Raw genomic sequence first — 24517 nt, forward strand, 5'->3', positions numbered from 1 at the left:
TCATTCAGGAGCATGTGAATTGGAATTTACTTTTTAACACTCTTCCAAGACAACAAACAGATTCTCATCCTCACCAACAGAATAAGAGAAACACATCCAAGTTATAATAAAATTAGCACCCTCATCATTTCAAAAGGTACAAAAGTTACTGCATTACACATATTTGTCTGTATCATTTTCCAATCTAAACAGTAAGCTGAGCAATCCCTATAGGAACAAAATACAGAGTAGCCGAATGTACTGACTGTAACAAAAAATGATATTTGACACAACTTATCTGGACACATCTTYGTGAAATGAAATTAGAGATTGCTTATGTTTATTTCAGCATGCTCACCATGGCAACTGAAATGATAGAATATTTAGTTCTAGAAGATTTTTACTTTTTTCCAATTTGCATCTGTTTTCTTGCAAACCACAATTAAACAAAGATGTGCACACATGACTCAACTGAAAGAATAAAACCACAGTTTTATAGCACATACCTATGATGACCAATATGTCTTGCTCTTTTAATGTGCCCAACTCCTTTACATCCTGCTGTGGGACACCCTCCATGCTCTAGAGCTTCCACTAACTCCAAGGGACCTGCATGTCAGGGGGAAATTATGCAGGAAATTAAAAAAAGACACCAAAATTTTGAAAGTTATATAAATATGCAGATATACCAGAGCATCATATAAAACATGAAGAAGAAATAAGTAAACATCTAATTTTAAAGTACTTTAAAAATGCATTTTGCAAAGGCATGATGGAGATTAACACAGCCCAATCTGCTGGAGAAATGCAACTATTCTGTGTGAGTAAACCTCTACAGAAAAGTTGTGTCTATATAAAGAATGTAAATCTTAGAGGAACTGTATTACTTAGAATTTCTCTCATATTAACTGACCTGTAGCTGGAATTGGGTTGTTTTGCAAAAGCACWGACAAAGTCACCCTGCTGTGCCAGAAGACAGCCATCTGTTTTTAATTGGTACTGACATTCTGCATCCTTAGCTTGAGTTTTCCAATAAACAAGAGGTGAAAACAAACGTTGAAAGTAATAGTAAAAAGAACAAGTGATCAGGACATTTTTGAGACTTCTAGTCCTCTGAATTTGCCTATCTAATTTTCATCAACTGGTAACAATGACCACTGTAGAGACATTAAGCATTTAACTGCCAAAATTAGCTTTGACACTCAAGCAAATAGACTCCATTGCTTYACAGGAAGTGAGAGAGAGCATATGAAACTGAAAAGCACAGCTCCAGTGCATGTGAAGTGTCTCTAATCCTGGTTTTACTTTAAAAGTACATAAACTTGCATCTCCCCAAACATAATGATACTGACCTAAAAAGACACATATTAATAAATTCTCCTAGATGAAAGATATATTCTTGCTCTTCACTTAACAAATTCAAATAAGATTTCTAAAAATGTCATACTAAAGATACTACACTGGCTTGAACTAGCCATCCGTCTTTATGCACCAAAGGTGCTGTTAATGTCACTGAGAAATGTTATTAAAATCAACACAAATACATAGCTCTCAATTCCCTATTTGTTATCGAAAAGGTCGTAATCCATTGCAACCACTTCACTACATCTTAAAATGAAATACTACGAATACATAAATATTGGAGACATAACAACATTACGATGAATGCTGTAAATAATAAATACTACTAAGCTGTGTAGAGTTCACAAAAAGCTTTTGTTGTTAAAGACAAGGATGTGGTCCACATCCCTATAAAGACTGTTTTACTGACTGAGGAACAAAACTGAGAAGTGTTTTCTTCCTTCTTTCTGATACCATTTCAGAAGACATCAAATGACCTTTCACTTCCCTGTAAACAATGCACTTTTACAGTATTCTATATTCTATCAGGTATACTATATACTACAGTAATTATACAAAGCCATACAAAGGCAGGCTTTGAATATCTCCAGAGAAGGAGACTCCACAACCTCTCTGGGCAACCTGGTCCAGGGCTCCGTCACTCTCACAGGGAAGAAATTCCCCCTCACGGTCAGGCGGAACTTCCTGTGCTTCAATTTCTGCCCATTGCCTCTTGTCCTGTCACACGGGACAACTGAAAAGAGTTTGGCCCCGTCCCTCTGACACCCTCCCTTCAGGTACTTACACACATTGTTAAGATCCCCCCTCAGTCTCCTCTTCTCCAGGCTAAAGAGGCCCAGGAATATCGTATTCAGAAATCATTCAATTTTAACAGAATTCCTGTACTGAATAATTCTTTTTCTATTTATAAAATGGTCAGTTTTTTTCCTGTCATGCTGTCAATCTTCCTTTATCTAACTAAACTAATAGCAAAATGTCACTTTCACCTCTGTTCCCAGTCACATTCTAGAAGAGATGCACAGTGGTTCCTATGCCATCACCTAGAGTAGTTGACACACTGTCTGTGATGGACATCTGTAGTTTTATTCTTTTAATATCTCCAACAAATGAAGTTATGTATTTTATACTCACACCTATGTTAAAGTTGGTTTTTTTCCGATCACAGAAGTTAGAAATATCACAACCTTAGTTCAGTTTTTAGTTATTTATGTCATCACATACTAGTTTTTCCCACTGGACTCTTCCCTTGTTCARTACATGACATGCACATCTTAAATTAAGACACAGACATTCAGCATTCGTTTTCCTTCTCATTTTTCACTTTCTGCTTCGGCACTCACAGCACCTTATTCAGACTCTGCTTTGAAGGCAGAATGATCAAATTCCTAATGGGCAGTCATGACTAATGGACTATTGGAGCACTCCGAAAACTAATGAATATATGCTSATCATATTCCTGACAAGAAACATATTTTTCTTGACATTTTACAGATGCTGAACTGAGGTACAGAGACCTTCAGGTAACCCATGTACACTTTTTATATATGCCTTATCTGAGTTTTATTATTCAAAGTATTTAGCATTGCTCAGCATTTCCTATTTTCACAGCTCTTTCGACCACAGTCACAGCAGAGAACACTCAGCACTTGTGCAAACCATACCTCAGAGTCTCARGTCAATTACTCATAAAATAAACCCCAAACCAGCACTTAATTAAAAAAAATCACCTGTTTAAAGTTTGGCTGAAGTGATTTCACTAACATTATCTAGAAGCACAACAGCATAGGCAAGGATATCTTAACCATGAAATAGTCTCCTCCTCCTGCAACTTCCAGTCTCATTTACGACAGACCTCCCACTTCAGCGAATAAAACAAATCCCCAGAGACAGCAAGTTGATAAAAACAATACTAGAATTGGTACCAGGCTTCTATCAGATTTATCTTCAACATGGGCAGCATTATCTCCTCTTTGCTCAACTAAAGAAGAAAAGGAACTTAGYTGCTTCTGCAGATTTGACACTACTTGTACGGAGTGCCTTCTCCGTGCAGCTGCCTTTTAATATCATTATATTATAGTATGATTTCTCTTACTAAGTGGAGGCTGAAGAGGGTGTCCAGTTTTTGCACACCAGCCTGCAGGATGGATATCAGGACTATCTACATCAGTCCAATAATCATAAATACTATCCCAGCCATCAAAATGGACCTAAAAGTAAAAAAGAGAATAATGCATTTTAATTCAGAAAAATTATCTCTAAAATCATTTTCCCTGAGTAATCTCTAGAAATTATAGACTCTAATGCCATCTCCTTCACACAAGCTACTATAAGGAAACTATGAATGTTACACAGAAAAGGCACATAAATTAGATTCTGGGCCAGGCATATACTCACTGAAGTCAAAGCTTAAGTATCATTTTCTGGTTTATTGTGTCTTACATCATAAGGCTCAAACCCCAGGAGTAAAGCAGGAAAACTTCAGTGTTCACATATTAACAGTAACACTTAAATTAAGCATGGAATTCTGCTTTTTTTTCTTCTTAAAGAAATTTAAGCATTTTAGAATCCACTATTTAAATGTGATTTAACATAGCAGTAAGCGAAGGCCTAAAAAATGTGGCATTTATCCAAAAACAAAAAAAATTCCAACACATTGGTAACAATCTTACTAAAATCAGGATAAGGATAATACAGGATAAGGAGTTGCAATTGAAGAGAAAAYGAACTATGTAACTTCACAGAAAGCAACCAGTATGTGCTATACATCTTTTTCTTTTTTCCAGACCAAAGCTGAAGATCTTCAGTTTTTATTCARTCTCTGTGCTTGTAAATAGTGAAGCTCTTTCAGGCATGTGTTTATGAATGTACACCCATGTACATACAAACAGAGGTCTTTCAACAAAAACTATAAAGTCAATTAAATTACTACCCAAGAAATTACAAATCATGTTATTTTAATAAATTACTGGAGTGTTTTCTTGACATGTCCAACTTAATGTTTAGGTAAAAAATGTGTAGGTGTGAAGTTATTATTTCATATAACTTCCTACCACTGGCTAATTCAGATTCAAAAAATGAAACGTCAGCTGCGTTTACTGCTTCTAATACCAGGTACACTAATAAACCTCTACAAACTGCAAACATAAATATCCTTCATATCCATTTAACTAGATACCTGGAATCTGCCTGCCTTCTAACAGTTAAGGACTTCAAAGAGTATTTGTAAAATAAACTAAAAATAATTCAAGCGTGTGACTTCTCAAAAACTCTATTTCTTCAAAATACATTATCTGAAATTAATCCCATCTAGCGTCTAGAATTAATACAGAGTTCAGAATTGCAGAAGTCACTGACAAGGCACAGAAAATGTTTTTGTATCTCCCTTGAGTTTTTGTAGTCGCAGTAATAGAGACAGATTCTACTCCATTAATCCAGCCCCAAAATGTTATAGGCCCTAACACAAAAATCACAGTAGCCCTCTGACACTTAGTATTAAATCAGCATATTTTTTGGTCAAACAGACAGTTGTTTTATTTCAATGATTCCCAAGGCAATTTCCCAACATATTCAACTCTCTGCTCTCTAACAACCTACATCAGCACATGTTATAGACTAAGGGAAGAGAAGGACCCCTTTCAAAGGAGTAGGGGGACTCTTTTCAAAGGAGTATATACATATTAATTAGTGAAAAGGATGAGCAAAGGCTTAACAGAGCACAACAATGTGACTCAGGCTTGGAAAACTTAATTCTGCAACTACAGGATTTTGTTTTTAAGAAGCACTTATCAAGCACTCACATACGACAATTCAAAAAGACAGAAAAAAAACTTACTTTTATTCTATGGTCATCTGTATCTACRATAGTTGCTACTCTGATAAATACTGGATTTCTCTTGTCAACCACTTCAAGCTTCATACTTTTCTGAAAGCCATGAGAAGGCTTCTGGAAGAGAAGAATAAGAACAACTAAGTGAAACAAAAGAAAACCTAATCCCTGCAATTGCACAGTATATAAATTCTATACAAAATTTCCTGCCTTCACTTTCTCAAATGTGCCCTTCTTTCCCAACAAATCAAAACATAAAAAGATAATTAAAACCACTGTTATTATACTAGAGAAATAAGTAGCTAGTTTGGGATTCCAGCTTCAAGCCTTTCATGCAGGTAAGTAAGGTAGGCTCTTCATTTTAAATCAGTTGTTTTTTCCTAAATCCTCTAGAAAGTTTTTCTGGGGATTTTGGCCTCCAGCCAACGGTTTCAATGAAGTACTAAATGAAGCATTAAGTACCAGCAGCCTGAAATTTATATGAAATTATTAATAGGAAAGTGTTCTTAGTATGTGTTTTCTCATTCTGGATGATTATATACCCTTTCTCAGTCTCCTACTGAAAACATAACTAATTCACAGTATAACAGCATTTTATAGAACTGTCACATAGCCTTAATACGGCTAATTTATAGGGACCCAATACATGTTTGTAATATTATTTTGGCAAAAAAAGATGGCTATGTTAGGAAAATTACATTTCATCTTTGCTATATAAAGCTATAAAATCAAAAGCAAAATTTCATTTAATTTCAAATGAATATATGTGTAATAATAGTGATCTTTCTGATTTTAGACTTCTAATAACCTTTCTGTCCCTCTAAGACTTTTTATCATGATGCTCTAGARCACCAATGCTTTCTCCTCAGCTGCTGTGTAAGAACTCTTAATTTCTTTCACAATAAAATGTAGGATACCGACCGTCTCAGGCATATTTCACCCAAAGATCCAACRCAATCCATTAGCATTTTACTCCAATAAAATCTATTTCCTTTTGTTTATCAAATTATCATTATTATGGTTACAACTATATTAGTAAAGAAAGCAGGTAAGGGACTGTTCTCTGGCTGTGAAACCAAATGGCAGACCACAGCTGGCACCCATACAGTAAAGTTCTCCTCCTCCTCCCTTCCCCAAACCAGATGGCCTTGTTAAAACTACCTTTTGGGAATGGTCTGAGGGCCACAATAATCCCTAAACTATACCAGCCATGATCTGTTAGAATGGCTTCTGGAACAGTTTGACAAGCCATGCTAGCCAGCACTCTCCCAGTTTAACAGTGCCAATGCCTATACCATGTTCCTACCTAGTTTCCCAGTACCAGCACAGCCAGGCAGGCTTTGCTGCATGGAAGAGCCTGTGGGCCACCTGGTGAGGCATCCCTATCCCTACACCCTGTGGGGTAGGAGTCCCTGAACAGCACACAGAGAAATTAAAACATTTTTCTCTCAGAGAAAAATAGAAGATTTGATTSTAGCTATCCAGTTTTCTAGTTCAAGGTCACAGCCCTCCCCTTTTTTTTCAAGGACTATACACTTCTCAAATATACCCAAATGACTTCCCAGTTGTTGCTTTGAGTATTCTGGTTGAGAACGTAACACTGAGACATGTTCTTAAATAGGAAGCATTGTGGAGCAGTGAACTCTACGTCAATAGTAAAGTTCAGTGAGTTACTGACCTGGAATTGCAACAAGCACCACATTTCTGCTTTCGCTAACACAGGTCTTAGCAGAATGTTACTTAGAATTAGTGACCCTAACCAAAAAAGCTCACGCAAACCAACTCAGAATGTTCTATGACAGCGGAAGAGCTACTGCTATCTGGTGTCAGCTTCTAACAGTGACACTTTCAGTGTTATTGATCGATCCACTTTCCTCACTGAAATCCTAAGAGCTCACTGTCAGAAACATCACTGAAAGGGACTAGCAGGTAGAAAAGCAACAGAAGAGGATGGTTCCTCAGACAAATCACAGGTAAGTTGGGATGCTGTCTCTGGGTGCTATCCACATATCTTATTCACAAGCTTACAAAAGTAGTCTGCTAAAGGATGTTAAATATGAACCCCCTCTTGGCTACTGCCAGAGACAATGGACTACCTGGACAACTACACAGACCATCTATAGTCATTTTCACATTCTCACTGCATTTGTAACACGATTTAAAAAGTAAAGATAGAAATACTTATGATTAAGATAAGTTATCATGACTCAGCAGCTACTTCATTATTTCTAATAACTAGACAATAATTCCCCAAATAATTACATTAGTTAGTAACAGCAATATTTCATAACATTTAATTCCATTTATAACAATTAAAACAATAGTAATTTATAATAACAACCATCATCTGATTTCTAACAGTGAAGTGCGGACTTGCATAAAAATAAACCACCTATTATGCAACTGAATACACTTGGAATCATAAGAAAATTGTATATGCATTCTCTTATTAAACTAATTAATCACATACACTTAAACACCATGAGAAAAATATAAGCACTTTCTCACCACTTTAAAAGCTCTTGCGGGTGCAGGTAAGGAACTGGTTTCTTCTAAATATTTCTCCCAAGAAAAATGTTTAGCATGTGGGTAATCTGGCACAAAAGAAATGTTAGYAAAATTAAACAATGTGATATAAATAATAAAAAGTAATACATAATTCACAATATGACTAACACTTTTATAATACTGATTTCTGCTTCAGATTTGTAAAGTAATTACAACACATGTGATTTTAAATTCTCTGGCACATCCACCACGTAAGCTAAAAAAACAATAATCTTCTCATATACAATATAGAACAGCAAGCAGAAAAAAAAAAGCCATGATTGTTTTGGATTTAAGAATGTAAGCAATGTGGACTTGTAAAATCCATCTATGTCATTCAAGAAATTCATTCAAGTGCTATAACTGCAATCCTCTATTTTATAGACAGTAATTTAGTGGCAAACACAATTTAATCAATGATAACTTTGTACCACCTTACAGTGCACCTATCTTTTAATATTTTAGTGAATTCATTTTAACCAAATTTCTAAAAATAGTCTAGACATTCATAGTAATTTACACACATCAAAGAAAATGTTGTCATCTCAGAAAATGRATTTACTGTTTTCATGCATACAAACATTATATGCAAGAAACCCAAAGACAGCTTTGCTTTTGAAGAATAGACAGTCCTTCACCTTTTACCTGCACTAGTTTAACTATTTGATTTATAATCTAGAATTGAATGAAAGCAATTCTTAAAGCCATCAAAAGGGATTTTGCTGAATAACAGGCTGTAATTAACTTTCTGACAGACTGCACATRTGCTCTCTAAGTCAATGGCCTCAAGATGTTTCATGACTTCCCAAGATTGCAGGGCACTAGAATTTCTGTCAAAGTTGATTTAACCCATTTAAATTTTCCACATTGTCAAGGCCATGAACAGCAGTTTCTGCAACAATTCAGAGCTTACAGTCCTCACCTTAAATCTTCACCTTCATYATTAAGCTGTGACTATTTGGTCAAACTGTAGAGCTGACCAACTTGGTTTTTATCTATTTCAGATATCTACAGTTCTAAATAGGAATGTGTAGCTGTGATACTGACAGCAGGGTAGGGACTACATTCTTCCCTATTACATGACTGGAAGGGCTTTCAATACAGTTCCTGGCATGCCTCAGCTAAAATGCAGACCCAGATTTACTTTTAAATAAAGCTGAAGCTCTCAAAATGAAATCATATTATTGGCATTTAAAATACAACAAGAAGTATTTTTCTCAATAAAAATCCTGGAAATAATAAAGTTGTAGGGAAGGGAGGAAAGCAAGCTCGTACCTTTTGAGCAATGGCAGACTTCACAAACCATTTCCCTTTATATCTCCCTACAAATATTTTGATGGAGCCCTACACAGTCATACAGCCAGGTAGCATTTTATGCTAATAAACAAAACTGACTTATTTTCAGTTATTTCTGTTAGTCGTGCATACTGCAGACAGGCCACAGAAGATTACACACCTCTGCTTCTTCATGCAGGAGCATTGCTCAGACTCCCTCMCTGCTCCATCCAATGAAGATGCAGATTCTTCCAACTTAATGGTGACCTCCCTGCATGGGCCAGTCTTTCTTTTCTAAACATMCCCTCATCCACATCTAAGCTATCCCTAAATCACCCTCCTGACTGAAATGTTGCTATGCAAAACAAATCTCAGCTTTCCTTATGTTCTTTCTCAAGAAAGTCAAGTGCTTTTCTTAAATGCTAACCAAACTGACTGCTTGCGTATGTACTCAAAACTATCTAGAAAGTCAAGCAAAAGTTCCTTTTCATTTTATTATTTTTTCTCAGTGAAATTYCTATCTTTACCTAAGAAGTTAATTTGCTGAACATATTATTTTCTACCTGTTAGCCAAGTCTTTATGATAAATAATACATATCACTCTTTGCAGCAAACAGATCTTTGTGGAATACAAATGTCTCTTACATACAGAATTGAAGAATGATTGTTTCCTTTTAAAGTTTTCACTGTTGTGAGCATGAAAACACTGATGAAGACTTTGAATATGAACTTCAGTCTCATATAACTTTGATCAGTCAATGCTTTTTTATTTTCTTTCATAAAACACTAGTTTTATCTTTTTTTTTCCTTTCAAAAGGCCTTTTTGCTTTGCTATTGCATCCCCCACTGTATCAAAATTCTCTATTTCTTATGTGTGAGTGCCTGTCTTCCAAACTCCAGCTGAGTTTACATAACTATATTATTTCAACTAGATATGGAAAATAACAAGAAAATGAATACAAATAAAACAGCTATTTATAGTTTCAAAAGTATTTTAAGATAACACAAGCCTGCATTTCTAAGAGAAACAGTTGTGCTTCCCAACCACTTGTTCCTGCTCACTGTGATAGAATTATTTGGATGGTCCTGCAGTGATTCAGTCAGAAAACTTATCCGGCTAAAAATTAGTCCAGGAATAAAAAGCACACATGAAAACTTCAGCACCAGTGGCTGCTTATATCATCTCAAACCTTAYGTAAACCATATGCAGCTTCTGGGGAACAATATATTGTAAACTTCAGCACATAAATGTTCTGAAGGACAAACAATTACTAAAGCAGTACTATGACAGCCAGCGTGACCACTATTAGGTGGGACATGTACTATACAACATTCCCAAGTTTTCTTGCTAGACTCTGACGTGGTTCTATTGTTCTTTTAAAAATAATTTACTTATGCCTGAAAGTTCTATGAGCAATAAAGGCCCAAGAGTTAAAGTCAGGCARGAGGTATTTTCACGTAGTTTTGTTCTATACTACTTCCACATAATTGTCTTCTTTATCCCTTGCCACAGACAGCATTCAGTTAAACCAGTTATACATAACTCCTGAAAAAATGGTGGTATTCTTACAATTAGTACAATCTCATTCTTCTGTTTCATCTCTCTCTCATTTTGTTTCCCTCCCTTCCTAAGAGCCTTTATAAATTTGACTCTTTGATCACGTAAGACAATCTTCTCATTTACCCATTATCTTGCATATCTGGTTCACAGGAAGGTGTTTTTCTTATGCAACAGTCTCACAAGCCTGCAACTGATTCTAACAGCGTTTTCATGATATAAGTCGTCAAATATGTGGATATACTCAGCCCAAAATACAGACTTTTTCAGATTTCAAGAGGTGTTTTTCATCATCAATGTATGTCTCCACTGAAGCAACATACCTCTGTACACCTAAAATCTAATGTCTATTGTACCTCTAATTTCAATATGGTAAGTCTTAAAAAAAAACCAATTCAGTACTCTCCAAATCCCAAATCTTACTTAAAGAAAGAAAAATTCATGAGGGGTAATATGAAGTTCATTGTTAAGTTTTAGTCAGTGTTGCTAGCTGGCTACAATTTCCTTAATTCTTTCAGATGTATAATATGGTACAAACCTGGTGGGGTGATGAGAGTTCTTTTATGCTCTTTACACCATCCAACAGGATGAATATGTGGGCTAGCTGCCTCACACCTGGTGGAGGAAGAAAAAAGGGACTGAAAATGCACTTCTTCAGGCATCCTGCTTTGCTTWAAAAAAAACACAAAAAGATTTAACAAATTGCAAATAACCTATGACATCTTCATCTTAGACATAAATTGTAAATGAGTATTTGAACACATTTAACACAGACTTATTACCACCTGAACAAGCATAAAGCTTTTTTACAACTTCACTAAAAGATCAATAAAACAAGTCTATTAAGTCAGTATTAGACCTCCACTGAGAAACTAATGCTGGACCTGAAAAAATCAGATTTAGAGATTCTTAATAAAAACATGTTAACTGCTTGTAAAAACACAGTAATCCAATCAGAGAGCTGGGGTTGTGCAATGCCAAGACCCAAATTTTGAACTGAAAGTTTAAAGACCTGAATTAGTGATCTGAGTTGCACCTAGAGGCAGTTAGAAATTAATGCATAACTGCAATACAATCTCAATAACAAGCAAAAATTCAAAATCAGCTTCTGAGAGGTCTGTATTAAGTGGTAGGTATTTTACCACAACCCAAGCAGCACATGATCAAAGTACAAATCAGAGAGAAATAGTCAATGTACTCCGTGAATAGGAATAAAATACYATTTTAGGCCCCAAACTGCCTGCAAGAGTCCAGGACTAACTAGTGATCCAGAAGTGTAAACTGCCCTATAAAGATGGATTGAATTCTCTCAATGCATGGGAGCAATAACTTCCTGCAGCATTTTCTGAGTCATGCGGATTAAATTTGACACTAAATGCACTAAATGTTGTTACCTATGGTATGCAACAAAAACCACAGAAGGCTAAAGGAGGCTGGGTGAGCCRCAGTTGGCATGTGCTGGCATCTATCTGAAATCACTTTCACTAAGCTCAGTGGTTTAGTTACGTTCTGCTTAKAAGAAAGTATCACTGGATGCTGGCTATCAAGTTCTGTTAGCAGCACACAGAAAAATCCCAAACATGGCAAAAATACAGTCGGTATAAAAACATACGAGAAAAAAACTGTTTAAACATTCAGTACAATACTAGAAAACACAGAAAGTAAGACTGCCCTATAGAAGTGAAAAACACTCGCTCCCCTATGACACAGGCACCATCCCTATGTCCTCATCGATACTTAATGACTGTAAGCAGCCTGGAGCTTATTCATTTCACAGCCACACTGAGGCCAACAAACCACATATGGAGGAAGTCAATATTACCATGCTTTGACATGGCTAAGAGACCACAGCACATCACACCACATCTGTCAATACATAAGGCATATAACTATATCCTATTGGTTGGGTCACCTAGGAAGGATCCACGAACACTGGTCTCTACTTTGATTATATACTTCATATTCAACAATCATTAAACAAATTACTGAAACACTGTCATCCAGTTTCTATTTAATCCTGCTCTGAAGCCAATATCTAAACTGTTAGACTGAAGATGCTTATGTATTTTCTCCCCTCTTCTCCAGCCCAGGAGTTGCTAACATAAAATACCTGAACAGCAGGTTTGCTTACCCTGATAGCTGTAACAGAATCAGTATTTGTATCTACCTGTAAAGTAGTAGCATGCTTGCTAGACATTCATGTGCCATTAGCTCCCTTAATTAGCAATAWTAATTTGTATTTTAAAGAACATCACAGGTTGATAATCTGTAATATCTAGGAGAGTGCAAAGAATTGTGCATGACAGAAGAATGGCACAGTGAAAATAAATTACCCGGCATTCTGATGTCTTAACACTCAAATCAAACCTTGAACATAAAAACGTTTTTAAGAATTGCAAAAGGAAACACAGCACATAAAAGACTGTAGAACGAATCTTGGGCTAATATCACATCGCAGTTTTGAACCTGTGCTGCATAAAGGAAAAACAAAGCACTTCATACACAGAATTCGTAAAATAATACTGCACTTCAATAATACCTGAGAATCACTTTTATATTACATCTGAAATTCAGCAGAGATATATTTAAACTACAAAAATGCAAGTTTGGAGTCTCAGAACTGCTGTCTCACAGCAAGCATTCTTTCAGCCTTGTATTTAAAAGGAGTCAAACACTAATGCTGAAAAATATTAGGCTGCCTAGTGCAATTATTTTGTAGCTTTATATATTAGGAACAGCTGTGCTAGTGCTTCTTCAAAAATAATGTCAAACAAATCAATTTCTAGAGAATAAAGCCTATCCTTGATAGGCTCTCTAAGGACTCTAACAACAGCTAAGGATCCAACTCGCAGTAAGTATATCACCCTTTTTTTCTACTACAATATATATAGCTATATTGTATGTATCTTTTATTTATACAGGATCACACCAGGTACTTTCTAAACCACTTCAATTACCATTAATAAAAGGAAGCAGAAGGACTTCTGTGATAACTCTGTGTTGCTAAAGCTCAGCATTCCAACTCCTCAAAAAGCTTTGCCCTAAACATATCAGAGAAAAGGTGAATGTTTCATGCTCCCTCCTTCCTTTTCCTTTCTCTTTACAGCAACTATAAATATAAGCTAAAGAACAAAGGGGACAGTAGACCGTACAGGCATTTCTCTTCTCTATCCATCTCAAAATTAGAATTTTACATGACAGGGTTTTACATGGACAAAGTATTTTTCCTTATTGGAAGGTCATCCTCCTAGTTTCTGAAATGTTTTGGGAGTAAAGTCCACAAATTACTTTCGAAAGACTTGCAAATTACATTTAGGAACAAGACCCATGTCCATGAGTCAACATGTTATTACCAATACTATACTTACATAACAAGAAAGAAGTGAAAAATGCTTGTCAGGACAATCCTGTTGAATGAATTTCATTTGTTTTGCTTTCTGAAGCAYATAATTTGAACACATATTCTTATAAAATTCTGAACAGTAAATGCCACTGCACACACTTCTGTTCTTGAAGAAGAATCATGAAGAAGCAGGTGACCCAAGTCTGTCACAATAAAAGATGCACTACTAGAAGATGCTCAGACATTACAGTGAATTGCAATGAATGCTACACAGAACAGCACTACAAAGTAACACTGTAAAACACCTCTAACATTTTGACGAACTTTATAAGAAAAACCTGATCATTACAGACAAGATTATAAGAAGCTTTGGCAACCAAGGGAACCTCATAAAAAAAAAAAAAAAAAAAAAAAAAAAAAAAAAAAAAAAAAAAGCCTTGTTCCAGCAAAACAGTCAATCTTTACATATTGATTTGTACAGCCTTTAAGCTTCTAACAGTCCGTTTAACAATAAAAAGTAGAGATTTAAATTAAAATTATCATACTCTAGTTCATGTTCAGGGACAATCATACCTAGTTTTGAGAAACAACTGTAATCTGTTAGATTAAGCCTAAGACTTGTAAACTGGAACATTAAGGCCTACTCTCACCTTTCACAATCAGTTTGCATCATCCTCCAGCTCCGAATTATACTTACTTCAAAAGAGAACAGAGATTAACCAGTTCACACACTTCCGAAAAATATGATCAATAATGAATACCGAAGATGCTTACAGGCTGAGAAAGGTTATTCACCAGGAGTCTCACCAGGAGCTGAAGAATTTTGCATCTACAAATCTGCCTACCTCTGGTACACAGGGAGCAACACTACATTTTGTACAGTAGTGGAGTTGTGACAAAGACACTCTCAACTAATAGAGCAAGATTGTAAAAGCCACACAATTTATTTCACTTATAAACCACTCTGTCATGTGAGAGCATTCAGACAAAAAAAAGAAATCTATTATCCATACTGGAAACTGAAGTTAATCTAAAGAAGCTTACACAGACTGAAAAACAGCAAGAGACAGCTGAACCCTAACAGTACTACACAGAGGGACAGATCAAAATTCAGCTCTGCTAAGTTAAAGACAGTTTAACAACAACTTATAAAAGCTATCAAAATGGAACAGAATGACGTGAGGTAAAGGCTAGGAAGAAGTTCCACTGTTCACAGCTTTCCACAGTGAAAAAAGCTAAGGGTAGCTGGAACTGTGAATCCCCTGGGGTGTGCATCAGCCTCCAGGAAAGGAACACATGCAGTTAAACGATTCTTAACTCCTATCCAGAGAGCATGTCCGACTGATAGGAGTCAGCTAGGAAAGAAGAATTAATAATTTTTCTATTGCTCAGTTCCAACTGCCCTGTTAATTTTCCCCCAAAATTTCTGTTTCATATATATAGCTCATTAATTAAATTCAGATTATCAGGAGAGACAGATGATAATGCTAGTTGTTAAAAGAATGAGTATTTAATTCTTTTAGAAAAATGTTTCCCCAAATGGTCTCCATCTGAAGATTTGAACAGAATTTTGATTTAGTAACTAGGATTTTTTTCCAAACAAGCTAAACGTGTTATACTCATTTTTTGTTTTAAAATAATTTCTAATTTCTCCCTCTTGGAAAAATAATTTAATTCAATATTCTTGATTATCACTTTATTAAATGCAGATACAATTTCTTTATCTACATTTGTAGATAAAATGTTTGTAATTAAAATGTTATCAAAAATGACATATGCATTAAAAAAGTAAATAATAATTATGCCTTAAGAATGCTACTTGTACCACTTACTGATTGTGAGTACATGCAAGTCTAGCTGTACACAAAAAAGAAGAAAAAAGGAAAGAAAAAGAATATAGAAACCATCCTATAGCCCCATCTAGTGCATGAGTGAGAATACTTCATCATTACTAAGTACAAAGCTGGTAGTACTCTAGGCCAGAACGTCCTAAAAATCATGGTGCATTATGTCACAGTACATGTCCACAGCTGATCTTGCTGCATTACAGTGTTTTCAGTTCGAAATCTGATAGTAAGACAAGTGCCCAGCAGTTTGCAAGAAATTTAGAAGCTGAGAGCCACATAGTGGTCCATTATCCCTTTAGTCTAGTTAAAATTAGCACGTACTATGATTCATACTGCTTTTACATTTTGTCTTCTTTTTAGGCACAATGTAGCCCCTTCAAAAAGACCATTCCTTTCCAAAGAGAGAGTGAAGTTAATTGTCTCAAAAAAGAAATAAGCAGTGCACAACTTGTAAAGACTTTGGTATTAGCAAAGTAACAGATGACAGTGCAGAGGAGAGCTGACCTCTTATTTACACTTGCACCAACATGCCGTCTGTTCCAAAACTCATACGGGAAGGAAATGATTCAGATAATCAAAAGCTGATTTATCTTCACAAGGAGCTTCAGAAATCATTTTTCTATGCAAGGCAGACTTTACAGGTTGCTGAGTGAAGCATGGGGCATCATACATTCTCCCACTCCTGGTAAACTGGTCCCAACAGCTGACTGCAAGCACATTTTCTGCAGATGAAGTTCAGACCAAGCAGTGGATTAGGGCACAGCCTTGTGACCTGGTGAGTTTGGGTAACAGCCAGCAGACTGGGCTGCAACACGCTCAGCATTGCCACCATTCAACTGCTCCTGACGGCTAGCGATAGCAAGGTAGCAAAGCTTCACCTAAGTGTTCGAGTTTTGCCACAGAARAATTAGGAAGCTCAGGCAAAGTTTGTCTTAAACATGTGTGCTTGTAAACAAAACAGATTTAGGAGAATATAGAACTGAAAACCAGCTTGGACCTACAGTTAATTCATAGTATAGACATACCCAAAGGAATTTGTAGTATTAATCTTTGTCTATCTCAACATATGGTGAGACTGCTCATTCAAAAAACATCCTAAAGTCACATTCTCAAATGTTATTGCTGATTTCCAGATTTAGTCCAAGTTTAAGCATATTTGGAAACTCCACTCAGAGGGAGTATCTGTGGTTCTCAAAGAAGCATTACTTGTTCCATCAAAAAAGATGTGACAGAGAGAAAGGACCACAAGGCTTGTACAGAACAGATGTTTTAAATCTGTCAATTTTGTTCACTTTTCTTCCCTCTAAAAGCCATTACCAATGGACAATTTAATGGGATTTATAATACACTGAAACCATCATCACCATGTGTTAAAGAGCTCTAGTAACAACTAATTCTAGCTAGGGTACTTATTTTCAACCATTAATGTATTTTCTAATGCTCAGGCAAGTCAGGGAAGTTCAGGCTGAAAGCATGAAGCTTAAAAAAGCTTAGGTGACAGTAATTTATTCCTGCTGCTTCAAATTCAGTAAAATTGGTCCACTGTCTTTCAGCCCACAAACAAGAATGAATTTTTATATTCAACAGAAAAATTCAATCTACCCAACTTGGCTAAATCACAAAAGGTAAAGAAAGGTACTTGTTTGAAAATAAACAACTACATACACCGAATATATCACTTTTCCTTATTGAATTCATCACAATTTGGAGAGTCACACTCACTCATAGGTGCAGGAAAAATGGAAGGGCAACTACTTTGTACAATCCCAACAGAACTTTTCAGATTTAGCTATAGATGACAACTGGTAGGTGCAAAACTTGCACACTCAAGGTATTTGAAGGGCATTTTAAAATTTCATTTCAGGTATTTTAAAATGTAAGTGGGGTGCATTCAGGACAATAGTATTTTCAGGCTCTCTTTTGGTAGAACATTTCACTACTATTTCTGTTTGCTATTCTTTTCTTTTGTTTTCTTTCCTTCCTCCTCTATTCAATCCTGTTCTCAATTATGACTATATAAAGAGATAGGCCACGTGACTCAAGAATTTAATTTTCATACACAGTATTTCTAGCAGCAGCATCTTACTCCTTCTGAAAAGGTACTTTYAGAATTCACTAAGAGAATAAAGCTTCAGCTTGGCTTCAATATAAGCACAGCTCTACTGATTTTTTAAAAATCTAAATATTTTTCACTTCAATTTTCCCTTATCTTTTAGAAACATGTTACTTTACTTATTTTACATACAAAATTCAGAAATTCTATTTCAGAATAATATGAGAGTAAAAATTTAAAGTCTGATTACGTACTTATAGACTGCTTTTCTCTCTTCTGAAAAGACTGGCGGGTTGAATTCCTGTTGACATGGTCATATTAACGTAGCTGAAATTCAGCATATGGCTGCTCTACACAGTGCAATGTTTTGCAGAAGTATGGTACCTCTGAAGAAACTAGCTACAGATTGTATCACATGCATTCATTTGCCTCAAAAGCCCTGCATAAATTCTGTTTTCATTATTAATTAAAAGCATAACAGTTATTTAAGTGAGTATTTAAGTATCAGGAAATTCAGAGTATCTTTTACAAGTTTCCAGTCTTGCTGATCTGTAGAGGAAACAAGCTATGTGTTAATGATTTCATCACAGAAATAATCACTAATCCTTCCAGTCTTTGTTTTGCATGGTCTATCACCTCACTACTCAAATCTCAAACTCACTGAAATGCCTGCTTACCACTGTATCAGTAATTTATTTTTCCTACAGCTTATTTGTCATGAGGCCTTTACAATTATTACAATTGTAAAGTTACAATTACTATTGTAACTTTGTACAATTGTACTATTACTATTACAATTATTATCTCCACAAAGTTTTAAAGTAACACAACAGCTTCACACCATGATCATTAACACAGCACCTAAGAATTCAAATATACATCAAGTACACTTTCTTTGTCATTTTTTGTTTACAGGTAGAGCTATATACATTGCAATGATGGGACCCAAGATGTAGGCTTAGAACTTTTTAGCTGTTCTACAGTAAGTTACTCTTCAAAGAAGATATTACCTTGCTCTTAATGATTGGTCAATACAAGGCACAAAGGCAAAACCAGACCTGCACTGTGATATCCAAAGCCTGAATGTCCTTCATGATCTTTACGCTCATAAAGTGTCCTGCTGCATTCACTGACTTTTCAAAATAGGTGCATAAAGCACTCCAACCTCATAACATGCATCTCCAATACAGGTCAGGGGGCCAGGATATACTGAGAAACACTGAACACGAAAGACTAACACAAAGTTCTGCTACTATCCTAAAGCCTTATAGAAGGCAATTAAGATTCAGTCTAAACAACGTGATGGATCCCGAGGATGAAAAAACACCTTTCTTTAAATCCAAAACTAAATGTAAGTCTAAGTATAAACACAATCATTGTCGTAGTGCATATTCTTCAGAAATGCTGCATAGTTAAAGTGAGAAATTACTCCACAACTTGATATAGGATCACATTGAAAGTAAACACTTATTTCACTTATTTGTGACAAACTCCAGAATTTTTTCATAAAGCCTGACATACACACCAGATTTCTCCAGTCTGCCATCAAGACACACTCTGGTGGCCATGCTTATAAATCTAGCAAAGGGTGATACAGTGAATGTAKGCACAGATGTAAAGTATCACCAAAAACACTGCTTTAAAGCTAATACACTTCTGATACAGCTCACTAAATGCAAAACAAAAACATCGTACCAATAGTCATAACTCTCATCCCAGTTGTCAAAATGAACCAGAAAACGATTGTCCACCATGTCTGTTACCGTAGCAACACAAATGAAAGTAGGGTTCTTTTTGTCTACAGCTTCAAGCTTCATTCCCACTCGAAATCCCGATGGAATCACTGTCTATATAGAGAAAGACATTTAATTAAGGATAAATACTATAAAATCAGAAATCTCCCTAATGTCCACTATCAATACGTTTATGTCATTTCTAAATTTCCCAGTTAGCTGCCCCAACAAAATGGCAGGAGCCTAATTAGTTGACATGAGAAATGTTCAACCATAGAGACAGATTCAAGGCTTATGAAATAAAAAAGCCCTGAACATGTTGCTAAAATTGAAAAGTGTTGGTTTTGACTGTCTCAGATGCTCCTTCTGTAAGACTGTACCTGTTCTACAACACTGTGGTGTGAGACACAGTAATAATAAAAATCATTAAAGTTATTTAATGTACTGTTTCTAGATGTGTCAGGCTAGATGCTTACACAAATTAGCAAAACAAATTAATGGATCAGAATTTCAGAGGTGAACCGATACAAAGATTATTAATGAATTTATTGTAGTTTAAGATAAAAATGTATACAAGGTTTCAAGCCTGCAATTACTGAACTCGATTTTAAGTTCACTACCATACATGTGAGCCCACTTGCAACTTTCCAAACTATCAGTAACAAACAAGTACTTACCACATTCTGGTTTTCAAACAGAGATTTAGGAGCAGCTTGAGCCTTGCATGCCTTTAGATACGCAGGCCAACTGAATTCCTCTTCCTTGTATCCTAAATAAGGGCCATAAAAGAAGAACAAACAATAAAACAGGCATGAGGCACAAGGAGCATATAAGTGTGTTGATCATAATTAATAAAAATATTTTTCCATCTATTTCTGAACTATTTTTTACATTTTCAAAACTGAAAAGTATCACGTACTGTCAATTAGTATTTTCATTTCATATAAACTACACAGGGAAAATTCATTTTAATTACTAATTTTACTCCACTATAAACTTAAGACTTTGAGGGAGCCCTCTCTTTCATTATCAGGAACTGAAGCATGACATACTGTAGAGCAGCTTACAGAGTTCTAAATAAAGTTGATGAGACTTCTATTTTTATTCGGGCATTTGATACTAGAAAAAGGAATCATGTTTTAAAGAACATTTAGGGCCTGTTGAGATTCCTTACGAAAATACTATGCTTTCCTAAGCTATAGATTATTAGCTTTTTATACGTGCCTAGGACTGAAATTTGGGCTGTTCCTAATCTTCATCTAGGAGGAAGAATAGTAGCCATATGAATAAAGTGCTAGGCAGGACTTCAGGAGATTTCAGCTCAGTTTCAATGTTAGCTTCAAAACAAGCTGGGGAGCAGTTCTTACAAAATTATCACTCTATCCCTGATCTCACAGTCCTGACCTCACAGGACCTAAGGAGGTCCTCAAGGGTCCTCAAGGAGGTCCTCAAGGGTCCTCAAGAATGAAACAACTTCAAGTGAAAGCCTAGAAACCGAAATCTGCAATTCTACCAGATATCAAACACCACAATCTCAGTAAATTTTATGTTATAACCTCCCTCCCTCCCAGGAAATTTCTCCAAGCTGCACAAACTACAATTCATATGTCTCCTTCCCAAGAAAATCACATCTCACCATCCCTCTTCCCTGTACCACATAGGGACCAACTATCCTTTGTCTGACAGTCTGATAGAAAAACCATGCCTCAACTCAAAGCAACTACTCTCAAACAGCTTTGCAGGCTGTTCTTTCTATTTTAGAACAAAGGGTCTACAGGCCTGAAAGCTTTCCCAACTGTGCCAATCAGTCTAACATGAGAAATTCCCTCTTCCTAAAAACTTTGCTCTGCTGTGTCCTCAGGATATCACCAATACAGCATCACTAGCTATAAAACAGACTTTCCAGGTGGTATCAAAATAGTTGCTTACACCATCCATGTCCCAGAGTCTCTTATGCAAAATATACCCATTTGCCTAACATATTTACACTGTAAACTACTCCCTACACACACTTTCTGTATTTTTTGGTTTATGCATTCATGCAACACTTGGAAAAAGTATGATTTTCTGTTTACTACYAGGTTCTTCAGGGAAAAAAATTCATAAAATAATGAATTACATAAAATAATTCACATCAAACCACTTATACTACTGATCATTAAAGAAATGTTAAGAGTTGTAAGCATGCAGTCTTCTTCCTTTATTCTCCTCTTAAATAATAGTTATAAGAATATCTATTTTAGTTCCTATGTTACAATCCAGTAAAAGATGGCCAAAAATACTACCAGTTTCAGTGAGTGACTTCCTTAACTATTGAATTATGTTACCTCTTGACTATTTGAAGTGCTAATCAAAAATGCCATAGACAACAACTGTTTAACCTTCCGAGAATCTTTTGTTTTCTTAGGTACTATTAGTAAGGAACCCTTTACTTCACTTTCTACCTCTGCTTTTCTCAATTTTCATTCTAAATATTAGCTAAAACTAATCCAAATTAATCCTCAATTCCTAACAAATATACTTTTCTTTGTATTCCAATGCCTCTTGTCTTGATACACTACTGCTGTAGACCAACTGAATCCATTCTTATAGAAGTGTGATACTCCTACCGTGCTTGTTCCGGTCTGTTAAACATCACGAATCACCCCTATGGGAAAGGTATCTTAAAAACCAATAAAACTCAAAGTTTTTTAACTTCAGTTAATTTCACCCTAATATTTGCATTGATGCAAGAATCTACACTCAGTTTACAATATATTCATATTGTTACAGTATTCTTTTGCAAGGCAGCGTAGCAACTAAAACCTCAGTCTCCCATGTCCCAGTGGAGTGTCAAAACTATTTTCAAGCCTGTAACATCTTTACAAGCATGCACACACATCCATCCTCTTTCTGCGTATTTCATTTATACATAATGAAAGATAACCTCCTTTGCATGCAGAATGAATACATTTTCTGAAACACTTTTTTTTTTCTTTCTGCAAAACGATTTTATTTTGCAGCTCCACTCTCTCCTGGTGACCTCACCAACTTGTCTGCTGGAGACCAAGTTGCAGGTCTGATGCCTCTGTTGCCATGAGAATGGGAAACACCCACTGTGAGCCTGTCTGACAGCAAGGGACTGAGAATAACCTATCCCTTCCATTTTAATAAATAAGGATACAGAAACAGGGAGTCTATAACTGAGCACAAAAGTCCTTCTGGAGAGTATCCTGCCCATGATCTTCTCCTGTAAAATCAGGACACTTCAGTCCAAGCTTGCACAATCAACGACATCAGCACTGTGTGAAAGAAAGACTACGGTAGCATCTGTTCATCTCTCCGGCAATATATTACTGATTCTTATTTCTCTTCCATCTCAGGTGTAAGCTAGGGTTTCACTGGGAGAGTGGATAAAGTCCCATGAGTGTAAGCAGGTTTCAGCAATCTCACCATACTATATCAGTGATGAAACAGATAAACACTGAGGTGAAGGAGATAATCTATGCAGTGGGCACAATATTTTGCTGAATTTGGAGAAAAATACCAGGGAATACCTAAGGGCTGGAATGTCTTCATGGTAGTGAGATTACATAGCTGTGCAGAAAGGACAACCAGATTTCTGATTATTACTTTCATATATCCTTGTAAGTTTTCTCCCTCAACACCTCTGATAGACTCTGTGACTTTCTTAAGAAAAAAATCTACCCGCTGCTCCAGGGTGGTGAAAAAATAAACCAAAGAACAGTTTTCTCACCAATTTAAAACTAGAATAAAATTTTCATAAAAGTGACTTGGAAAAAGATTTTAGCTTTCCTCCAGCAGCAGTAATTTAAGCTTTTTAAACAGCCATTTAAGATGGAAAAGATGACAAACCTGCACTACAGATACAAAACTTCCTAAGCATGCTGCAATAACATCAATAATTCTATGTAAACTGGAGACTACTCACTCACCATATACAAGTTACTACTTCGGGGAGGGCAGCCTTTTGAGAAATTCTGATTTACATCCAAGAAATCACTACTACTACACAACCAATTACTCCGAACCATGTTCCAATGAAAAGTCACATATTGCAGCAGTAGCACGGAGTGCTCTTGCCCTGTAGCCACAGTGGAGCTTGTGGAGTACTCAGAAGAGCAACACATGCTCCTTCATATTCCCACAAGGTTCAACTGCAAAAATGCTATCCTCACCCCAGTTGACAGATCCGCTGCCAATACACTTTCAGTGGCTTTACTCTCATTTTCCACAACCAAGTACTTATATCCACAGTTTTATAATTCTCCATAAATCAGCCTGTACATTCATACTTTTGTAGCCTTTTTAAATYATATTATCCTACTTCTATTATTCAAGTCAAAATACCATATTCATTTATTTTTCACTCTGCTGTCTGACTTGATCCCTTCATCTCTGTACGCTCCCATCCTACCCCAAAAGAGAGCCCATTTATCCTTTTTGAAACGCTAGTTTCACACAGATGCCCTCTCTTTATCTGCCAAAATAAAATGATTCTCTAGTCTGAAATAGAATAATTAGGCAAGCATATTACACATATTTCAACATCTAGATCATTTACATAAACTATGATCAAATTACATTTTCATGCTGTAATCTGTAATCTTATCCTTTATTGGCTCTCCTTATCTGTTAGCTCCTCTTTTTGTCTCTATTCCAAGCTTACTCTTTGTAGTAAGAGCACAATCTTTATTAGTCTGTGTCAATACATTAAGAATAATGTTGTTAACAGGTAATAATGAACATGTCCTAAGACTGCCCACTAAGGGATTCTCAGCTGCTTGTGTGACCTCAGTTTGAGCATCAGTACATTACTGTTTTATTGCAAAGAAGGATTTATTTGGGGTCTAGGTTTGTTGCTTAACTTTCTTTTATAATGCCTTATTAATGGTTCTTCTGGTTAATTTGTTGTGAATTTTTGCTGAACAGAAAAGGCAGGATTTCAAGCTCCAGATTTTAGTGAGACTTAAAGTAGAGTATAATATGGGATG

General features: G+C 35.9%; 1 protein-coding gene across 2 annotated transcripts in view; it reads right to left on the bottom strand.

Annotated features, from left to right (window-relative positions):
• Positions 1-24517, bottom strand: part of L3MBTL3 (L3MBTL histone methyl-lysine binding protein 3) — a 78303-nt gene that overhangs the window by 28695 nt on the left and 25091 nt on the right. For both annotated transcript variants that reach the window (XM_085311126.1, XM_085311125.1), the window contains exons 9-15: positions 20201-20292; positions 19486-19637; positions 11086-11162; positions 7676-7761; positions 5174-5284; positions 3434-3548; positions 486-588 (exon numbers count right to left, since the gene is read on the bottom strand). In XM_085311126.1, coding sequence (XP_085167252.1) covers positions 486-588; positions 3434-3548; positions 5174-5284; positions 7676-7761; positions 11086-11162; positions 19486-19637; positions 20201-20292 — 736 coding nt within the window. The remainder of the gene's footprint in view (positions 1-485; positions 589-3433; positions 3549-5173; positions 5285-7675; positions 7762-11085; positions 11163-19485; positions 19638-20200; positions 20293-24517) is intronic.

The sequence above is a fragment of the Rhea americana genome, unplaced genomic scaffold (genome assembly GCF_003343005.1).
Source record: "Rhea americana isolate MKP2758 unplaced genomic scaffold, rheAme1 scaffold_332, whole genome shotgun sequence".
Lineage (NCBI taxonomy): Eukaryota > Metazoa > Chordata > Aves > Rheiformes > Rheidae > Rhea > Rhea americana.